Source organism: Lutra lutra, chromosome 11 (assembly GCF_902655055.1).
Source record: "Lutra lutra chromosome 11, mLutLut1.2, whole genome shotgun sequence".
In the NCBI taxonomy this organism is placed as follows: domain Eukaryota; kingdom Metazoa; phylum Chordata; class Mammalia; order Carnivora; family Mustelidae; genus Lutra; species Lutra lutra.
This window is the reverse complement of record NC_062288.1, coordinates 84,492,825-84,509,753: the sequence shown is the minus strand read 5'-3', so window position 1 is coordinate 84,509,753 and position 16,929 is coordinate 84,492,825. Positions and strand designations below refer to the sequence as shown.

The 16,929-nt window shown below is 44.4% G+C and overlaps 1 protein-coding gene across 2 annotated transcripts in view; it reads right to left on the bottom strand.

The window, feature by feature from the left end:
- Nucleotides 1–7,795, bottom strand: part of SND1 (staphylococcal nuclease and tudor domain containing 1) — a 422,576-nt gene extending 414,781 nt beyond the window's left edge. For both annotated transcript variants that reach the window (XM_047695928.1, XM_047695929.1), the window contains exon 1: nt 7,504–7,795. In XM_047695928.1, the coding sequence (XP_047551884.1) occupies nt 7,504–7,581 (78 nt within the window). In that variant the 5' untranslated portion in view covers nt 7,582–7,795. The remainder of the gene's footprint in view (nt 1–7,503) is intronic.
- Between the last annotated feature and the right edge of the window lie 9,134 nt (nt 7,796–16,929).

Sequence of the window (16,929 nt, the reverse complement as noted above, 5' to 3'; positions counted from 1 at the left end):
CTGAAGTAAGGATCTGGTCAGGAAATCACCGTGCTGCTTCTCTCTAAATCTACTCCCAGAAAGGAATTAAGAAAGCTTAATAATTAAAAAAATCAAAAGAAAAGAAACCATGTGAGGAACTACCAAAAATAGATTATGATGATTCCTACACTGGCCCGTTAAATGAAGTAGAAAAGATCTGCAAAAGACAATTAGGATGACCTAAAGGAAGAAGCTTTAGCCTTGAACTGTGAAAAGCAGAGCTCAGAACCCTATCAAGTGCCCCCAGATTCCTCCACGTAAGAGCAGGACCAGGTAAACACTATCTCCATCAGCTACGGGTTTCCAGAATGCCCTCCTCACCCCCATCCTTCTGAAGTCAATACCTGCTGCTCCAGGAGAACGGTCAGGCTGTTTTGAAGCAGAGATGAGATGGTAAATAAAAGCCACTGCTCGCATGTTCCTCTGGGTCCCAAACGAGTACTCCCACAAATCTATCCTGATATCACTACTGAGGTCAGGAACCCCCTGGCTCATTTCTATCCACCACCTCTAACTCACTCCGCTACTCAGTCACATAGTCTAATTCAAATTCTAACCCCCTCATCTTCTACAGTACAAAAACCACATTTTACATTTCATCTACTATCTCAGGAAAAAAAAAAAAAAAACAAAAAACAAGCAGCAGAACAGAAAACATGTTTCATTGCGGGATAAGCAGCAATTCAAAGTGAAGCCTGCCATACAGTAGATTTCTCAGTTTTGATTCATCTTGCAATATAAGGTTTCTTATACAATCACAGCCTTTGGGGACTGTTAGAAGTTTAGAGACTGAGTTTACCACTTCATTTAAGAAAGAAAGAGTCTGAGAAGTGAAATCTCTTACCCCACATCACCCATGTGGAGAATAGCACCTCCTGGGCTAGAACTGTTACCCCTGAATCCTAGGCCAATCTCTCTTCTCTGCCAAACTGCTTCCCAAAGATATTAATAAATTAGGTTTATTAACTTTAAGGCACAGATTCTCCCATCTTTTCACTTCCTCCTCTTACACAAGAGGGTGGTGTTACAAGATCCCCAAGAAGACTACTTCCCATATAGAAGCTAAAGCACGTCAAAATGTGTTAAGGAATAAGAGGGGAGATGGTGCCTTAAATCACTCATCATAAGCAAATAAAGAGAAAATGTGCCAAGCCCAGTTTATATCATAGACTGAACATCTGAAAAATGATATCCAGAGGCATCACCTAAATTTTCATTAGATTTTTACCTATGAAGTTGCTTTACTTCCTAATTTTCAAAAAATGTCAACTGAAACCACTGTTTTTCCCTAAACATTAGAGCTAAGTGTGAAAAACTTAGTTTATCATATTGAGTCTCACTGAAAGTTAAGTGAAATCCCACAACACTCCATCTGCATCAAATGTTCACAACCTGTGATTCTGCATCAATTTCTACTGTAAAAACAAAATGCATATGTCAGTCTCCCAAGAGAGGAATTAGCAACAGAAACCGGGTATCTCTCCATTTCCCAACAAGAAATAGGAAAAACCACATAAGCCCCTGAAGAGTTGAATCTCTTTACTTCATGCCTTGTCCCGGAAAAGGCAACGAATTTCCTACAATACTTAGCTATGCTATTCCTTGAAGAAACAAAATAAAATAAATCCAAAGACCAGATTCCAAAGGATATCTACTGCACCCTCTCCTAGAACCACACCTGTCAGATGGACAGCTAGTCCACACCAGTGAGTACACAACAGGCCTTAGAACCTTCAACTCATTTCCCAAATATCACACTCCAAGTAAAGTGAGGCACAGACCCCATCAAATCATTTGCTCACTTATTATACCAGTACTGATCACTACCCAGGCTCAGGAGTCTCCCCTCATGTTACTAAGCTACATTATGCATGAGCTAGTTCCCTCCCGACCATCAGTTTGAGCTAGGAAGCATGCTACTTTGCTTTTCACCATGACTGTCACTAAAGCTTGCTAGGTTAAAAAGTGTTGCCAGAGGCCAGAGCAGCAGAACATTCCATGTAGTAATAAAATGCTAACAGAACTATAAACAACAACAAATTCTACATGCTATTTGACTCTCACTGAGCCTGCTCCTGGCATTAATCTTTTCAGCTAAGTATCCTCCACTGAAAGGTGGTGACCTTAGGAATACACAGAACTGGCTGACAGGAAGTCAAAAAACCTGTAAGGAAGTCTTGGCCCTGTAAGGTACATGAATATGACCAAGAGCAAGTATTTTTTTTTTAATCAGTTTCTCACTGTTTACACTGAGCTAATGTCAGCTATCGATCTCACCAGCGTACCAGGATAGCAACCACCTCTACTGCCTTTCTACCTTCTATCACCCCAAAGCACATAATAGCAGCTCAGGTTCAATCCATACCATTTGTGTTCTGCATAAATTGAAGGAATTAAAGAGCTACTATAAAAACACTGAAGATAAACATTAGTGGGGACCCTACAGCTTTTGCACTTGTTGTTCCCTCTACCAAGAACACACTTCCCTTACGGCTGGTTCTCCGCTGTCCATCAGATCTCAGCACAAATGCTAAGAGAAGCCTTTCCTGAACACCTTCTCTATGGGAGCCATCCCTACCCTTGCTCCCAGTCACTCTGTCTCGTTCCCCGGAAATCACTATCTTATAATATCATGCTTATTTCTTGTTTACCTTTTTATTGTCTGTCTCCTCTATAAATCAGAGGGGCAGGAATCTGATCTACTTTTTACCACTGTTTCTCCAATACCCACACAAAGCTTGACACAGCAGATGATCAATAAAATTTGTTCAAGAAAGAAAGGAAGTATGACTGCTCATCATTCTGTATCATTAGCACATGGCAGCAGCCACTGTTAGCATGACTAGAGCCACCTGGATGCTTTCTTTTCATACAGGAAAAAAATGACAGAAAACATTAAAGATACAGTAGAAACTTAGTGCTCCTTTACTTACAATCTTGACTGAAAGCTACTATGCTCACCTGCTGAGAAGTGGGCAATTTTAAGACTACAGGGAAAAGCCTTCCATCCTATTCTACCTAGTTCTTTGCAAATGGCTCTACTAAAATACTGTTATTCAGCCACCTTGTCCCTGAGTAGTAGAGTAAGAGTACTTAAGTAGGTTAGGAAAGATGTTTTTTTCTTTCAGTCTGCATGAGCTCAGTGCACGTAGGAAGGAGCAGATCAATGGACTACTACTCTTTGTCCCCGCTACACTCTGGAAAGACACATACTTCTTAGTTCAGAAAGTTAAGACAGCTAGCTATAATAATGTAAATTACAGGTATCATTTCCTATAAGCTGCATACTGGAAAAATTTCCACTAAGCTATTCACCAGGAAGTCTACATTCCACTTTAGAACAACCTGGCAGCACAATTCCTGGTGAAGGAGGAAACTGTGGCCATCTCCTCCTTTTGATGCCCCTCTGCCTTAGTCACCCAGCGAGAATAATGGTTCTTAGCCTAAAACCAAAGACTGGCAGAGCAATTCCTTTCTCCTTTAGGCAAGTAAATGGAGCAGGGTGAAAATGAACAGAGATTTGGCATCGTCCTCCCTGTGGCCTTTCACACCATAAGCAGGTAAGATATGCTGCTTCCATCAGCTGCTTCTGAGAAGCACAAAAGATTCAAGAACTGTGGCAGACTCATTCTGCTGTCCTAAAAGCAACCCATGTGACTCCTGCTTGAGAAGACACGCAAACACACGGAGTTAGAATGGGAACGTTAGAGTGAAAAGACAGAGAAAAGGGCTCAAGCCCCAAAGCAGAAAGTGAATCAGGTGTGTAAGACCGGAGAAAACAGCCATTTCTAAGTAGGGGCTAAGTGGAGCAACCAAATTTTACACCAAGTACCCCAAGACTTCTCGCAGTCACATCTATTTAACATGTGCTGATAATAATCTATTGCAGCTAAAGAAAGTCTAGCAAATTATTCAAAAAAATCCAGAGTTAGAATCTTTCAGGGTTTTGAGAAAATAGTATCTGATTTGACGGGGACATTCACTTTTCCAGGTTATATTTTCTCTGCCCACACACTTGCCAGTCTCATCCCAACTCAGGATATATAAATCCACCTTCAGTTTTTCCATCATCCTCACTGCCTTTGCAGTAACAGAACAGCTCCAAAATGCTTGTGTCAACTTACTGCCCACTTCCTCCTTAAACACATTCCAGAACCAACTCTGTTTCTGTCCCTTTGCTCCCACTCTCAAAAGCAGACACAGTCTCTATCGTCACCATCATTTTTTTTTAAACTGGTCAAATGCAAAGGCTTTTTACAACTTGATTTCTTTTTTTTTTTTTTTTAAGATTTTATTTATTTATTTGAGAGAGAGAGTGAGTGAATGAGAGAGCATGAGGGGAAGAAGGTCAGAGGGAGAAGCAGACCCCCCGTGGGGCTGGGAGCCTGATGTGGGACTTGATCCTGGGACTCCAGGCTCATGACCTGAGAGGAAGGCAGTTGCTTAACCAACTGAGCCACCCAGGCGCCCTACAACTTGATTTCTGAGTTCTTTCTTCTTTAACCTTAAAAAGAACACAGGCCTTACTAGAATTAGAAGGTAGAGACTAGAAGAAACTTGCACCTTCCATGGCTCTATAACCCGATTTTTGCCCCCCAAAAAGAGGAAGGACGATTCCTCTTCACTGCAGCAGAGCTTATCCCTATACCGTTTCAGATCGGCAGCTCAGCCTGAGTCCAGACAATTATGGAGGGCTCCCCTGAAAAGCACAAGAATGATTAGTCAGTGTTCCAGGTTCTACCCCTCTCCCTAAAGGCAGTAACTATTTTCCAATTCACAAGACTATTTCCTTCACAGTTTCCTGTCACAGAACTCCATTTTCATTTGTAGAGTTCTTACGAAGCAGTTCCTAGAACCACTGGAAATGATTACTCTCCAGGAAAATACAACTTCGCTTAGCAGAAGAGCTTCACACAGAGCAATTTGCCAGTGGTCGATTTTTCATTCCAAATAAGGCTTCTGCTCCTGGCACAGATCTGCCTGTTGCCCTGCAGTTCACCTGGCTTCCCTCCCCTAACCCCTACCTGCAACTCACCCACCCATCCCTGCAATTTGGTCACAGAAAAGAACAGCAGAATAGACTTTTTGATGGCTGACATTTTCTTGTGAGTGTGTGTGTGTGTGTGTGTGTTTAAGATTTTAATTTATTTGAGAGAGAGAGAGCACAAGCTGGGGAAGAGGCAGAGGGAGTGAGAGAGGTAGGCTCCCAACGAGCAGTGAGCTGGATGCAGGGCTCAAGCCCAGGACCCTGGAATCATGACCTGAGCCAAAGGCAGATGCTTAACTGACTGAGCACCCCCCTAACCCGGGGCCCCACAAGGGCTGAATTTTAAAAGCTTCCTCCCAGATTCAAATGTGTCTTCAACACCACACTCCTATGCACATAATGACCATAAACACCAAATGAAGTCACTCACCGCAATAACAGCTCCAGGATAAGACAAGGAGTAACATCTAATCTTTCCTCAACTTGATTACAGTCAGCTTCACTTTCCTGCAATTTTGTGGTCACGCATCACTGGCCCCACCCTCTACTAAAGTCATGCCCTGGAGGCAGAAGCAGCACAGCATGATGTCCAAGAGCCCATGCTGTGGCAGACAGACCTGGGTTCAAGCCCCAGCTCTGGCTCTTACTGCCAGTGAATATGCCTGTCCTTGGGTGAACTTTTCTTTCTAAACCTTAGATTACACATCTATAAACTGTAACCAATAATACTATCTACTTGTTAGGTGTTATAAATGAGTGAATACAAACAAAATACTCAACACAAGACACGACCCTTAATAAATAAGTGATTGTTGATATTCAGTATCCATGGGGGTAATCTGTGGGCACGGCCACCTCATAGAATCCAGATGCCCTGGAAGCCTTTAGCATTAATACAAGCAAAAATATATCCAGCCTCATTCCATTCCTACCCCACAAATGAGGGGGACCTTTAAGAAAAATTCAAGCCTTAGTGAAGGAAAAAATTCAGAAAGATCCACTCAATGCTGCCAATCCCACCACCCTGCCACCAAGCGATGCTGTGTTCTTATGGTGAAGGGAAAGATCAGTGCAAATGAAAAAACTAACGTTAAGAGAAGCTACTCATGGGACAGATCAAGAGTCAAAGAGGCAAAAATATGTGGACCTTGGAAATTCCCTTCTCCCTCAGCTTCTAATAAATTCTGACTTTCCATTTACGCATAAAGGAGAAAAGCAATACTGAAAACCCTGGGAATCTCACCTGGTGACGAATATTACTTAAGAAATGAATACATGAGAATTGGGCTGGAGAAAAAAAAATCTCAAAAATTTACACACACACACACAAGCTAAAGAACATTTTCACCCTGACAGACAATGAGCCAAGAAAACAGAATGTGTTTTAAACTTCCTGCAACTGCAAAAAAAAAAACTGTGGAACTTTGAGAGAAAATGTCATAAAGGATATTTGCTGTTCCAGAAGGAAGTTAGTATTGAGGTCTGAAATGTCCCAAAGTCTATTAGGTGTAGTGGGAAGGAAAGGACATGTTCCTGTTAACAGGAAAATCTGTTAACAACCAAGAAACGTCAAGTTCCAAGATCTGGGAGGGTTCAGGGGAGAACAGAGGTGACAAGGGATAAAGAGAATTTATACTACAAAACTTCCATGGAGCCAGAGGGAAAATTTTTTAAAAATTAGTCTGGCAGGGTTTTAAATTCAAAATTCAAGAATGTAGGGAGTGAGGGGATATAAAATCAGGCAGAATCTAGTGTTGGGGCCGTGGACTGGGAATCGGAACACTTGGGCCCAGGTCCTGGCCCCGTTCCAAGCCACCACGTGATGACCTTAGACAAGTCACTGCCCTCTTGAAACCAGTCTCCTTATGTTTAAGGGGTGAGGAAACAATAACGATCGCTAAAATTCCTACTGGCCTACTATTTAAGGGCCAAAAGGAGAGGGAGAACAAATAGTAAGAGCTTACAGGACTACACACTTAACAGAAGAGGTGGAGAGAAAAGGAATATGAGGGCCAAAGAGCGAGAAAACTTGGTAGTAAGTAAGTGAGCGTCAGTGGAAACTGAAAAGCTTCAAGATGGCCAAATGCGCTTAGTTTCGGGGAAGTGCGGATGTCAGGATCTCGAAAAGCTGCACACTGCTCAGCAGATGTCAAAATGGACAGAAGAACAGGGCGATGGGAAGGCAGATATAAACTTATGATCTCCGTTAATCGATCAAGTCACACCGATCTGTCCTGGTAAACAGCAGATCTGAGTGCCGCGACCACGGAAATCACTGCGACCCCTGGTGCCAGGGTGTCCGGGAAGCAAAGTACCAAGGGGATTCCGTGTTGGATACCGTCTAGGAAAGGAATTCCGAGAATGGGTGAAAAGTAAGGAAAGAGAGGAAAGGGGATCTGGGAGACCATGCAGACTAGCGGAAGGGGAAGAGGAGCCAACGCCAAAACCCGCCCGGAGGTGGGCGGTGGGGTCAGTGTCCTGGGCCCCGCTCTCACCATCTTGACGATGCCCCGCTGCACGGTGGGGACCGCGGGTCCCCCGGAGGTGCCGCCGCTCTGCGCGGAGGAGGCCATGTGTGGAGATGAAAAGGCAGCAAATAAGACGGTGGGCCGGCTTGGAGCTGTCAGTGTGGGTGTCGGTGTTGGTGGGAGGCCGCCGCTGCAGTGAGCTGGCAAGCGACGGCTTTCGGGCAATGGACGGGACGGACTCGCCGGTCGCTCACGAGAGCAGCAGCCGGACTGGGAGCGAAAGAGAAGACGCGTTCTCCGCCGCCGCCACACGTTCTACTCGCCGCGCAAGCGTGCCAGAGCGCCACCGCCCTCCGGCCAATTAGCGCCTAGAGCCCGCCGGACCTCAAACCAATAGGCACCCTGCTCGCGGAGCCCCGCCCTTTAGTCAAAAACGGGGAGACAGGCTCCAGGAAGCGCTGAAAGAGCTGATTTGCAGTGACGGGCTAAGTATGGGGCGGGACTTCCGGGGCAGCCGTAGTAGGTAGTGTCGGGAGGTGTAGTGGGAAGGAAAGGACACGTCAGCATCTGGCCGCGGGGCGCGGGGGGCCATGGGAGCCCCGAGGGCGGGGCCAGCCTCGCCCTCCGTTCTGGCCCCGCCTATTGCGCTCCGCCCCGCGGGCCACCGGGGAGCCCACGTGGACTGCAGCGTTCCTGAAGGGCGCCCCCGGATAGGGAGTGCGGATTGGGGAATCCAGAGCCATGAAGGCTAAGACCTGAAGGGATCTCCGTACCGGCTGCACACCTAATTCCGACATTTTACCTCCGCTAAAAGTGTGGGGAGAACTTGGAAAAGTCTGAGCATCGTGAAATCCACGGTTGTTGGCGCTGAGCGGCAACGCGGCCAGGCACCCTCCCTGTCTTCGGGAGTGTGTGTGTCTCGCTCGTATTTGTGTCGCCGGTGTCTCGCACTTGTAAGGCTCTTGTTCGTTGGTGGGAGAAATGTCTCTTGGGGGGTGATGTGCCTTGTGCATGCGGGAGAATGACCCTCGTTTTGGGGCTCTTCCTAGTCGCGGATGAAGTTAGGGAAAGCCTTGGTACCGACGCTCCCTGTTCCCGGAAGAGAGAGTCCCTAGATCGCTTGTGATGAGCCACACCTCCCCCCAACCACCGCATCCCAGCCCTTACCTGGCCCTAGTCTCTTTGAGATAAAGAGATTGGGGAAGCGGTGCAGAGCAAGGGCATACAAATGTTTAAATGAATGTTTGGAGACAGCTAATACTTGTCCTGTGCCCACTATGTGGAGCCAAGAACCTTTACTTTAAACCACTTGATCTTCAAATCTGGCTCTACACTGCAGACACCACTTCCCCTGTAGCTCTTGAGAAGAGGCTGTCTGTGCTTCCACACTTTACATATTCCAGGGTCAAGTTTTGGGGATCAGCATCTGCCTAGGTCCTTAATGCTGTCCCTTGCATCCCATTAATTTGCCACTCTCTTAAAACAACTTTGTGAAGGTTCATTCCACCCGATTTATACCACTATCTCATTAAGGTGATTGTCTTCTCTGCCTCAACTGCCACCTTGTCATTGTTTGAAATCAACATCTGGTGAGAACTTCTCCACCCAGTGACCCTGAAGGACTTAAACATTTATGAACCTGGCTTGCCCAATACCCTGGAATCTGAGCTCTTTGACCTCATCTTCAGTAAACTTGACCTCTGTGCTAGTTTAGCCACCCTCTTCAGTACAGATGAAGTATGGCAATGGTTCCATAGCTGAAATTGTAAACTCCAGACCCCATTCTCTGGTCATAATCACTGACCTTTCTCTCTTCTCATTCAGTTACTTCTTTTATACCTTATATAGTTTTCTACTGCTGCAGAATAATTTACCCCAAAATTTAAGTATTAAGCAATGAGCATTTATTATCTCACAGTTTGTGCCAGGCACTGGCATATAATAGGTGTTTAGTTAATGCTAGCCAAATGTTGATGTGGACTATACGGGTTAACTGTTGTGTGCCAGGATTTCATTCCATCCTCAGTAAAAATATTAAATACATACAATAGTTATCCCTATTTTACAGATGAGGAGAATTAATTTAAATCGGTATGGCTTAGCTGAGAGCCTTTACCTCAAGATCTCTCACAAGGCTACCATCAAGGCATCCGTGGCAGCTGTGGTGTCATGAAGGTCTGTTATCTGACCGGGAGGATCTGCTTCCAAGCTTACTCATGTCATCACTGGCAGGATTCAGTTCTTCAGGAGCTTTGGACTGAAGGCCTCCGTTCCTTGCTAGTGGGTCTCTGCATGGGCCAACTCACATGGTAGATGGCTTCTGTCAGAGGGGACAAATGAGAGAGCAAGAGAGGACAAGCAAACCAGTCCTTCTGAACCTAATCTCAGAAGTAACATCCCATCACTTTGGCCATATGCTATTCATTAGAAAAGCCTCTCCGTTGGGCCCACCCTCAAGGGGAGAGGCTTACACAAGGGCATGAATACCAGGAGGCAGGATCACTGGCAATCATCTTAGAGGCTGCCATTCACACACACATCATTCTTTAGCTTCCATAGAATTCAAAGTCCCTTAACCTCTCTATGTTTATAATCAGTTCCCTTCTGCTTTCTCCTGGATCCTTGGTTAGCCTCTGTCATTTTTGCCCCCTCCTCTCAGTATCCTCATCCCTGTTGTCTTCCATTGGTATATAGTAAAATAAAAACCAGTCTGTTTTAAACCTCTTTTCCTTTTAACTCCAATTTCACTGGCTCCTACACTCTCATATAGTGATAAGCCTTCTACCTGGGAGACATAATTAAAGCCATCAAGAACGCCCTTCATTTCCCACACCAGATCTGAAAACTTACCTTCCTTCTCATTCCTCATCTTCTCCCTTGTTACAAAGAAAAAACATCCTCCTACTGCTTAGTCTACCCCTCCATCTACGTTCTGGTCTACCCTCTTCACCTTGTCAAGGTCTCTCTCTCTCTCTCTTTTTTTTTAATTTAAGTGATCTCCACACCCAGAGTGGGCCTTGAACTCACAATCCCAGGATCAAGGTTCATAAGCTCCACCGACTGAGCCAGCCAGGTGCCCCAAGGACTCTCCTCATAGATAATTCCCTCTCCTGTTTTTATAGCTTCTCAGGTAATCCTGGATTCTTCTTATTAGCATTTAAATATTCTCAAATTTCTTCCATAGTGAAAATAAATAAATCTTTCCTTTATTCCACATCCCTCTTTTAGTAGCTCTTCTTCCCCCACCCCACAGGCAAACCCTCTTGGCGAAATTTTTTATGTTTGTTGCCTCCCTCATCTTCGCCCTGCATTCAATCATCAACACACTGCACTCTATTGCTCTTATTAATCTACTGAAACTGTTCTCTTGAAGGTCAATACTGACCTAATCACTACATTCAGTGAACAATTTTCATACCTCACTTCGCTGAGCCCTCTATAAAATTTGACAATATTTGTTCCTTGAAATGCATTTTTCCTTCCCACATTCCTCGTATTCTTCCCATCTATCTAGCTGTTCCTCCTTATCTCCGTTGTGAATGACTCCTCTTTTGCTTACTCTTAATATGGATGTTCCTCTGGCTTCTTCTCAAGGCATCTTCCTTTCTAATTGGAAACATTCTTCCTAAGACATCTTTGCCACTCCCCTGACTGCATACTAAAGATTCCCGAATATAGGCATATAACTCCTGTTAAAATCTCTCTTAAGCTCCAAATCCTGTGTTCAGCAATACTCTGGATATCTGCCCATGGCTGTCATCTTGGGAGTTGAAATTCAACATGTCTCACAAGGAACTCAGTATCTTTCCTCCCAAACCCGCTCTTCCCTAGTATGCGTCACAACCCAAATAATGACACCAAAAGTTACCCAATTGCAAACCAGAAATCTGGAGATCATCACTTTCCCACTTCTTAGTCAACCTCTGAAATCTGTTAGATCCACAGGGGCATAATCAATCACACGTGCCCTGGAAACTGACAACCAAGTTTTATAGTATCTCTATTTGATGACTGTATCTTCTGTAAAATAAAGATGATAATAGAACCTACCTCCTAGCGTTGTTCTGGTCTTGAAGGTTACATGAATTAGTATATGTTAAACACATAGAACATTGTCTGAATCATCTATGTGTTAAATGCTTCAAGGTTATTATTAAAAATCTATTGCTTAAACTTGGCATATTGGCATATTTTTTATTTGGACTGCTAGACGGGCTTATAATAGAGCTCCCCAATAGCAGTCTTCCTTACCCACACCCCATTCATTCTTCCTGCTGCAGCCAAAGTGACATTTTTTTTAAGTTTTTTTTTTTTTTTTTTTTTTTAATTTGAGAGAGAGGGAACACACACATACAAGGGAGAGAAGCAAACTCCTTGCTGAGCACAGAGCCCAATACAGCCTTGATGCAGAGCTTGATTCCTGGCTGGACCCCACAACCCTGAAATCATAACCCAAGCCAAAATCAAAGAGTCAGACACTTAACCAATTGAGCCACCCAGGAGCCCCAAAGTGACTTTTTTTTTTTTTTTAAGATTTATTTATTTATTTGACAGACAGAAATCACAAGGAGGCAGAGAGGCAGGCAGAGAGAGAGGAGGAAGCAGGCTCCCTGCCGAGCAGAAAGCCGATGCAGGGCTCAATCCCAGGACCCTGGGATCCTGACCTGAGCCCAAGGCAGAGGCTTTAACCCACTGAGCCACCCAGGCACCCCCCAAAGTGACTTTTCTTATGCTCCTTTCTCTTCTCCTCAATTCCCCCCTATGATTTCTTCACACCAGATCTCCTCTCATAGTTCTACTGTCAAACAGCTACACAAGCCAAGTGAACTTGGTTTTGTTCTCTCTAGGAAGCCCTCCTTTGCCTTCAGGCATTTTTGCATACTTTCGTGTCTGCCCCATCACTCTTTCCAGCCCTCTGCCCTCCTCTCCACCGCCACTCACTTCACAGGGCTACCACTTCTCCATCCTTTAATTTCCCACTTAGAAATCACAGTGCCTCCCCTGAAAGGCATTGAGAAGAATGACAGGTTTACTTCTTTTTTCCTCCTATTTTTGGTCTATCAAAGCACTTGTCGGATGGAACATAATTGTCTCTTTGTCCTCTAAAATTCCATGAGACTCAGTCTGATTTATTTACAGTGGAATTCCCAGCCCAATGTCTAGTACAGATAGCTGGTCAGTCAATATTGGTTAATAAATGAATGAGAGAAAAGCATTATCATACACATTTTACCTATAAGGAGCTGGACACTCATGTAGGATGTTTGTTGAAGGTCACAGAGCTAATAAGTGGCAGACAAAGGATTTGACACCAGTTCTTGTGACTCTAAAGGTCATGATCAATTTGCTTTTATAGGAAAGAAAGAGACTTTGATCTTCCTTAGAAGTAGATTCAGGTCACTTCTGTGCCCAGGCAGCATCAGACCAGAGGGCTGAACTGAGCGTTGAGCAGGTGTAGAGGTGAGAAAGCCTCACTTCCTCTCAAGAAAGCTAATACAGGAGCATTTGCTGGTTTGGAAACATGGAAGAGATTGCATCGCTGGTTTCTGTCAGTGGAATGCAATAAGAGCTCTAGCTCCTGGTCCTAATTGTACACCCCAATCCCTTGCTTGGAGCCAGGCCTAGAAGTGCCTAAGCTGTCTCTCAGTTATAAAGCAGCTCCTTGGAGAAGGATCAAAATTCAGATGCGTGTGGATGGGGTAAAAAGCCAGAGTACAAATTTCTTTCCCTCCAGCAGCCCTCACTGCCACGTCCGCACAGAAAACACACCTGCTGTAAGATGTTTCTAGGTGGTCCTCATACAGGGCTCAGGCGTTTTATATCAAGGGTGCCCTGAATATATTTTATTTTTTAAAGGGTCTATGTTTGTGACTTTTATGTATACTGGCAAGATTTTAAAAATATATTTAATTTTGTAATGTTTACCAATGATTTATTTACAAGCTATTTACTCAAATAAGTGGAGCTGTTTACAAAAAAGAGAGAGAAAGAGAGACTTCAGGTCCTTAAAGGTGACTTCTTCTGTGTGGTGGAGAACACACACACACACACACACACTCTAGAGATGGACAAGATTCATTTAAGCAAACAAACAAAACATCTTGCTTCCTGCACTCCTTTGAGAGAAATTTTTCTTTATTTTTAAGACTATTTCTTTATTTGAGAGAGAGCGTGAGTTGGGGGAGGAGCAGAGGGAGAGGAAGAAGCAGACTCCCCACTGAACAGGGAGCAGGGAGCCTGACAAGGGGCTCAATGCCAGGACTCTGGGATCATGATCTGGGCCGAAGGCAGACCCTTCACTGGCTGACTCACCCAGGTGCCCTCAGAGCAATTTTTTTAAAAAGATTTTATTTATTTATTTGGGAGAGCAAGAGATGGTCAGAGCACAAGGGTGGGACATAGCAGTGGGGCAGAGGGAGTGGAAGAAGCAGACTCCCCACTGACCAGGGAACCCTACCTGGGGCTCTATCCCTGGACCCTGAGATCATGACCTGAGTAGAAGGCAGAGGCTTAATCAACTGAGCCACCCAGGTGCCCCACTTTGAGAGCAAATTTAAGAACTATATCCCCAGTAGTAATAATAACCAAAATACATAGAGCACTAAACATATACACCAAACAGACTTTATGCTAAATGCTTTTCTCTGCATTACATGATTTAATCCATAGACCAGTCCTATGAAATGGATATAATCATTCTCTTTCTACAAAGGACAGTAATGCTTAGAAGAGGTAAGCAGGCAACTCTAGGTCAAGAGCTAATAAGGGATGGGGTCAAAATTGGAGCCCAGAACTTTCTGACCATAGTCTGCTCATAACTATTTGACTAGCCTGCTTTTAAGGTGGCCAGACAGGCCCTGGAGACCACCTGGAGACCAGCACATGTAGGATCTAGAGGCTGGACGAAGGAAGAGTTTTCAACTCTCAGTAAGCTTCCTTTGGGGAGAAAACTCACCGCTAGAGTAACTCCTGCTCCATTCTTCTTGACCCACCTCCAATTTCAACCCATCACCCCCACACTGATAACCTGGTGTTCTTTCTAAACTGCAAATCTCGTCACACAGAATCCCTCCTCAACACTGCAGTGGGTCACTTTCTGTTTCAGGATGGTTTCAACTCCACCGAGTAGGACACAAGGCCCTTACCATCTGGCCCTGACCTACTTTTCCTCCTTCTCTTCCTTTTTCTCCTCCTCCTTTTTTGAGTTTGTTGTGGACTGAATTATTGTGTCTTCCCCAGATTCATATGTTGAAGCCCAAAGTGTGACTGTATTTGGAGACAGGGCCTTTGTGGAAAAAATGATAGTTAAATGAGGTTGTAAGAGTAAGACCCTTCCCTCACAGGGTTGGGTCCTTGAGGAAGAGACCAGATCTCTTTCTCTCTTTCTCCCTGCAGATGCGCAGAGGAAAGGCCACGTGAGGACACAGTGAGAAGATGACCATCTGCAAGCCAACAAGAGAGTTCTCCCCAGAACCACTCTGACAACTTGATCTTGGACTTCTAACGTCCAGGGCTCTGAGAACACATTTCTGTTTTTTAAGCCAGCCCCTGTGTAGTATGTTGTAATGGCCATCCACACTGACTAATACAAAGTTTCACTGTACATTTACTTAAAAGAAAAGCCTCACAAACCCAAGTTGTCCAGATCAGCCCTGGTCAGAAGAACTTTCCGTGACGATGGACTCCTCCATGTATGCTCTGCCCAACCCAATTGCCACCAGCTACCTGTGGCCGATGAGCCCTTGAAATTTGGCTAGTGCAACTGAGGGACTGAATTTTTCATGTTACTTAGTTTTAATTAATTTAAGTTTAAACCACCCCATGAGGCTAGTGACTAACGTATTACACAGCACCAGTCTAAGTGATTAAACTTGAATCTTGATTAAACTTGAATATCTGATACCATCATTTTCTACGTAAATTTTAAATTAAGTGCTTTCTCTATTCCTCGTGTATTATTCCTCATGTATTCCAAAATTGATTAAAATGCATGGCATTAGGCATCATTTAAAAAAAAAACAACAAATAAGTATATAACATTAAAAGAAGAACTTAAATCCTCTTGGAAAAAAAGAAAGAAAAGAAACAATTTATCCTGTGCTTGAGAGTTAGACATTGTTTCTCAAACCTTGTGAACCTTAGAACAAAATTCATATCAACCTAAGAAAGATAATGTATTCTTCCCATTGCCCTCTCTACATAGTACATCAACATAAAGGATTTATAAAGGTGTCATATGCATTTATGCAACTATATGATTATTTGGGCAACGGTTTCAAAACTTTTAATTAATGAATGGACTTTATACCCTGTCCTGTTGTCATCTGAGGCTTAGACCAACCTTAATTCCATTCTCCCAAACGCTGTTCATCAGTGCCTCTAGGTTCTCACTAGCCTTAGATAATTGTATATTGATTTTTCTCCTGCTACAGCCATCATTTTAACCACCATCATGTTTTGTCACCTTGGACCCTCCCTGCATAATTGAACCTCTAAGAAAAAAGACATAAGGACAGCTCCAGCCAGTGTGCCTTCTTTATCATAAGATAGCTTGTTGCTCTGAATCGCAGTCCGCTCTCTGCAAACTGAGACGATCAAGCTAGGACGGAACAGAAGGATTCCTTTTTCTCTATCCCTGCAATCCTGAAGTCGCTGGCTAGCAAACTCGAGAGTTAGGAACGTTTGAGCAAGGAATAGCAAATTACGTGTCCCATAGGCTAAGTATATATTTTTCTTTCACAGATCAAGAGGTTGGAGGCATTTGTTCAGAAGCTTAACCATTTCAGGGTGGGCATCTCCGTAATCCTCTTAGCTTTTCCCTTGTGGTTGCAAAATACCTGCTTCAGCTCCAGAAACTGTAAGAAAAAGGCAAGAAAGAGGAAAGAGACCAGTACCAGAAATATCTGCCCATTTTTATCAGGAAAGCAAAAGCCTTCCCAGAAGTCCCTGACCTAGGCCTCCCCCTGTTGCAAGGAAGGCTGAGAAGTCCTTTTGGTTGTCAAGGGAGAAGGATTCCAGCATGGGTGCTGGGGCGGCCGGAGCACCGGGCATCTTCTTTACCTCTGGCCCTGGTCAGCCCTTCCTGGAGCTCTGGCCTATTTCTAAGCCCCATTCCCTTTCTCAAGGGAGAATACCGTCCCCTCCTTCTTTCTAGACTAAAAAAGCCCAAAGCAGTAAGCCTCTATTCCATCTGAGCTGTCTCTTGACTTTAGCCCTCCCTATCACCTCCTCTACAAAAGGCCCTGCCTCTGTGGAGTGGAGGGATCATGGATTCCCTCCACTGCTCTGCCTTCTCTGCCTGTGGAAAAGCTTTCCATCTACTGCAGGCCAGAAGCACATGTTGCATTGCCCTGTGTGGATCACTGCGGTCCCAGCAGCTCTTACTGTACCAGAAACCTCAGTCTGATTGTACCCAGGGCCCAATTCCCTCCACTCGGATTGCCCTTCTATTCG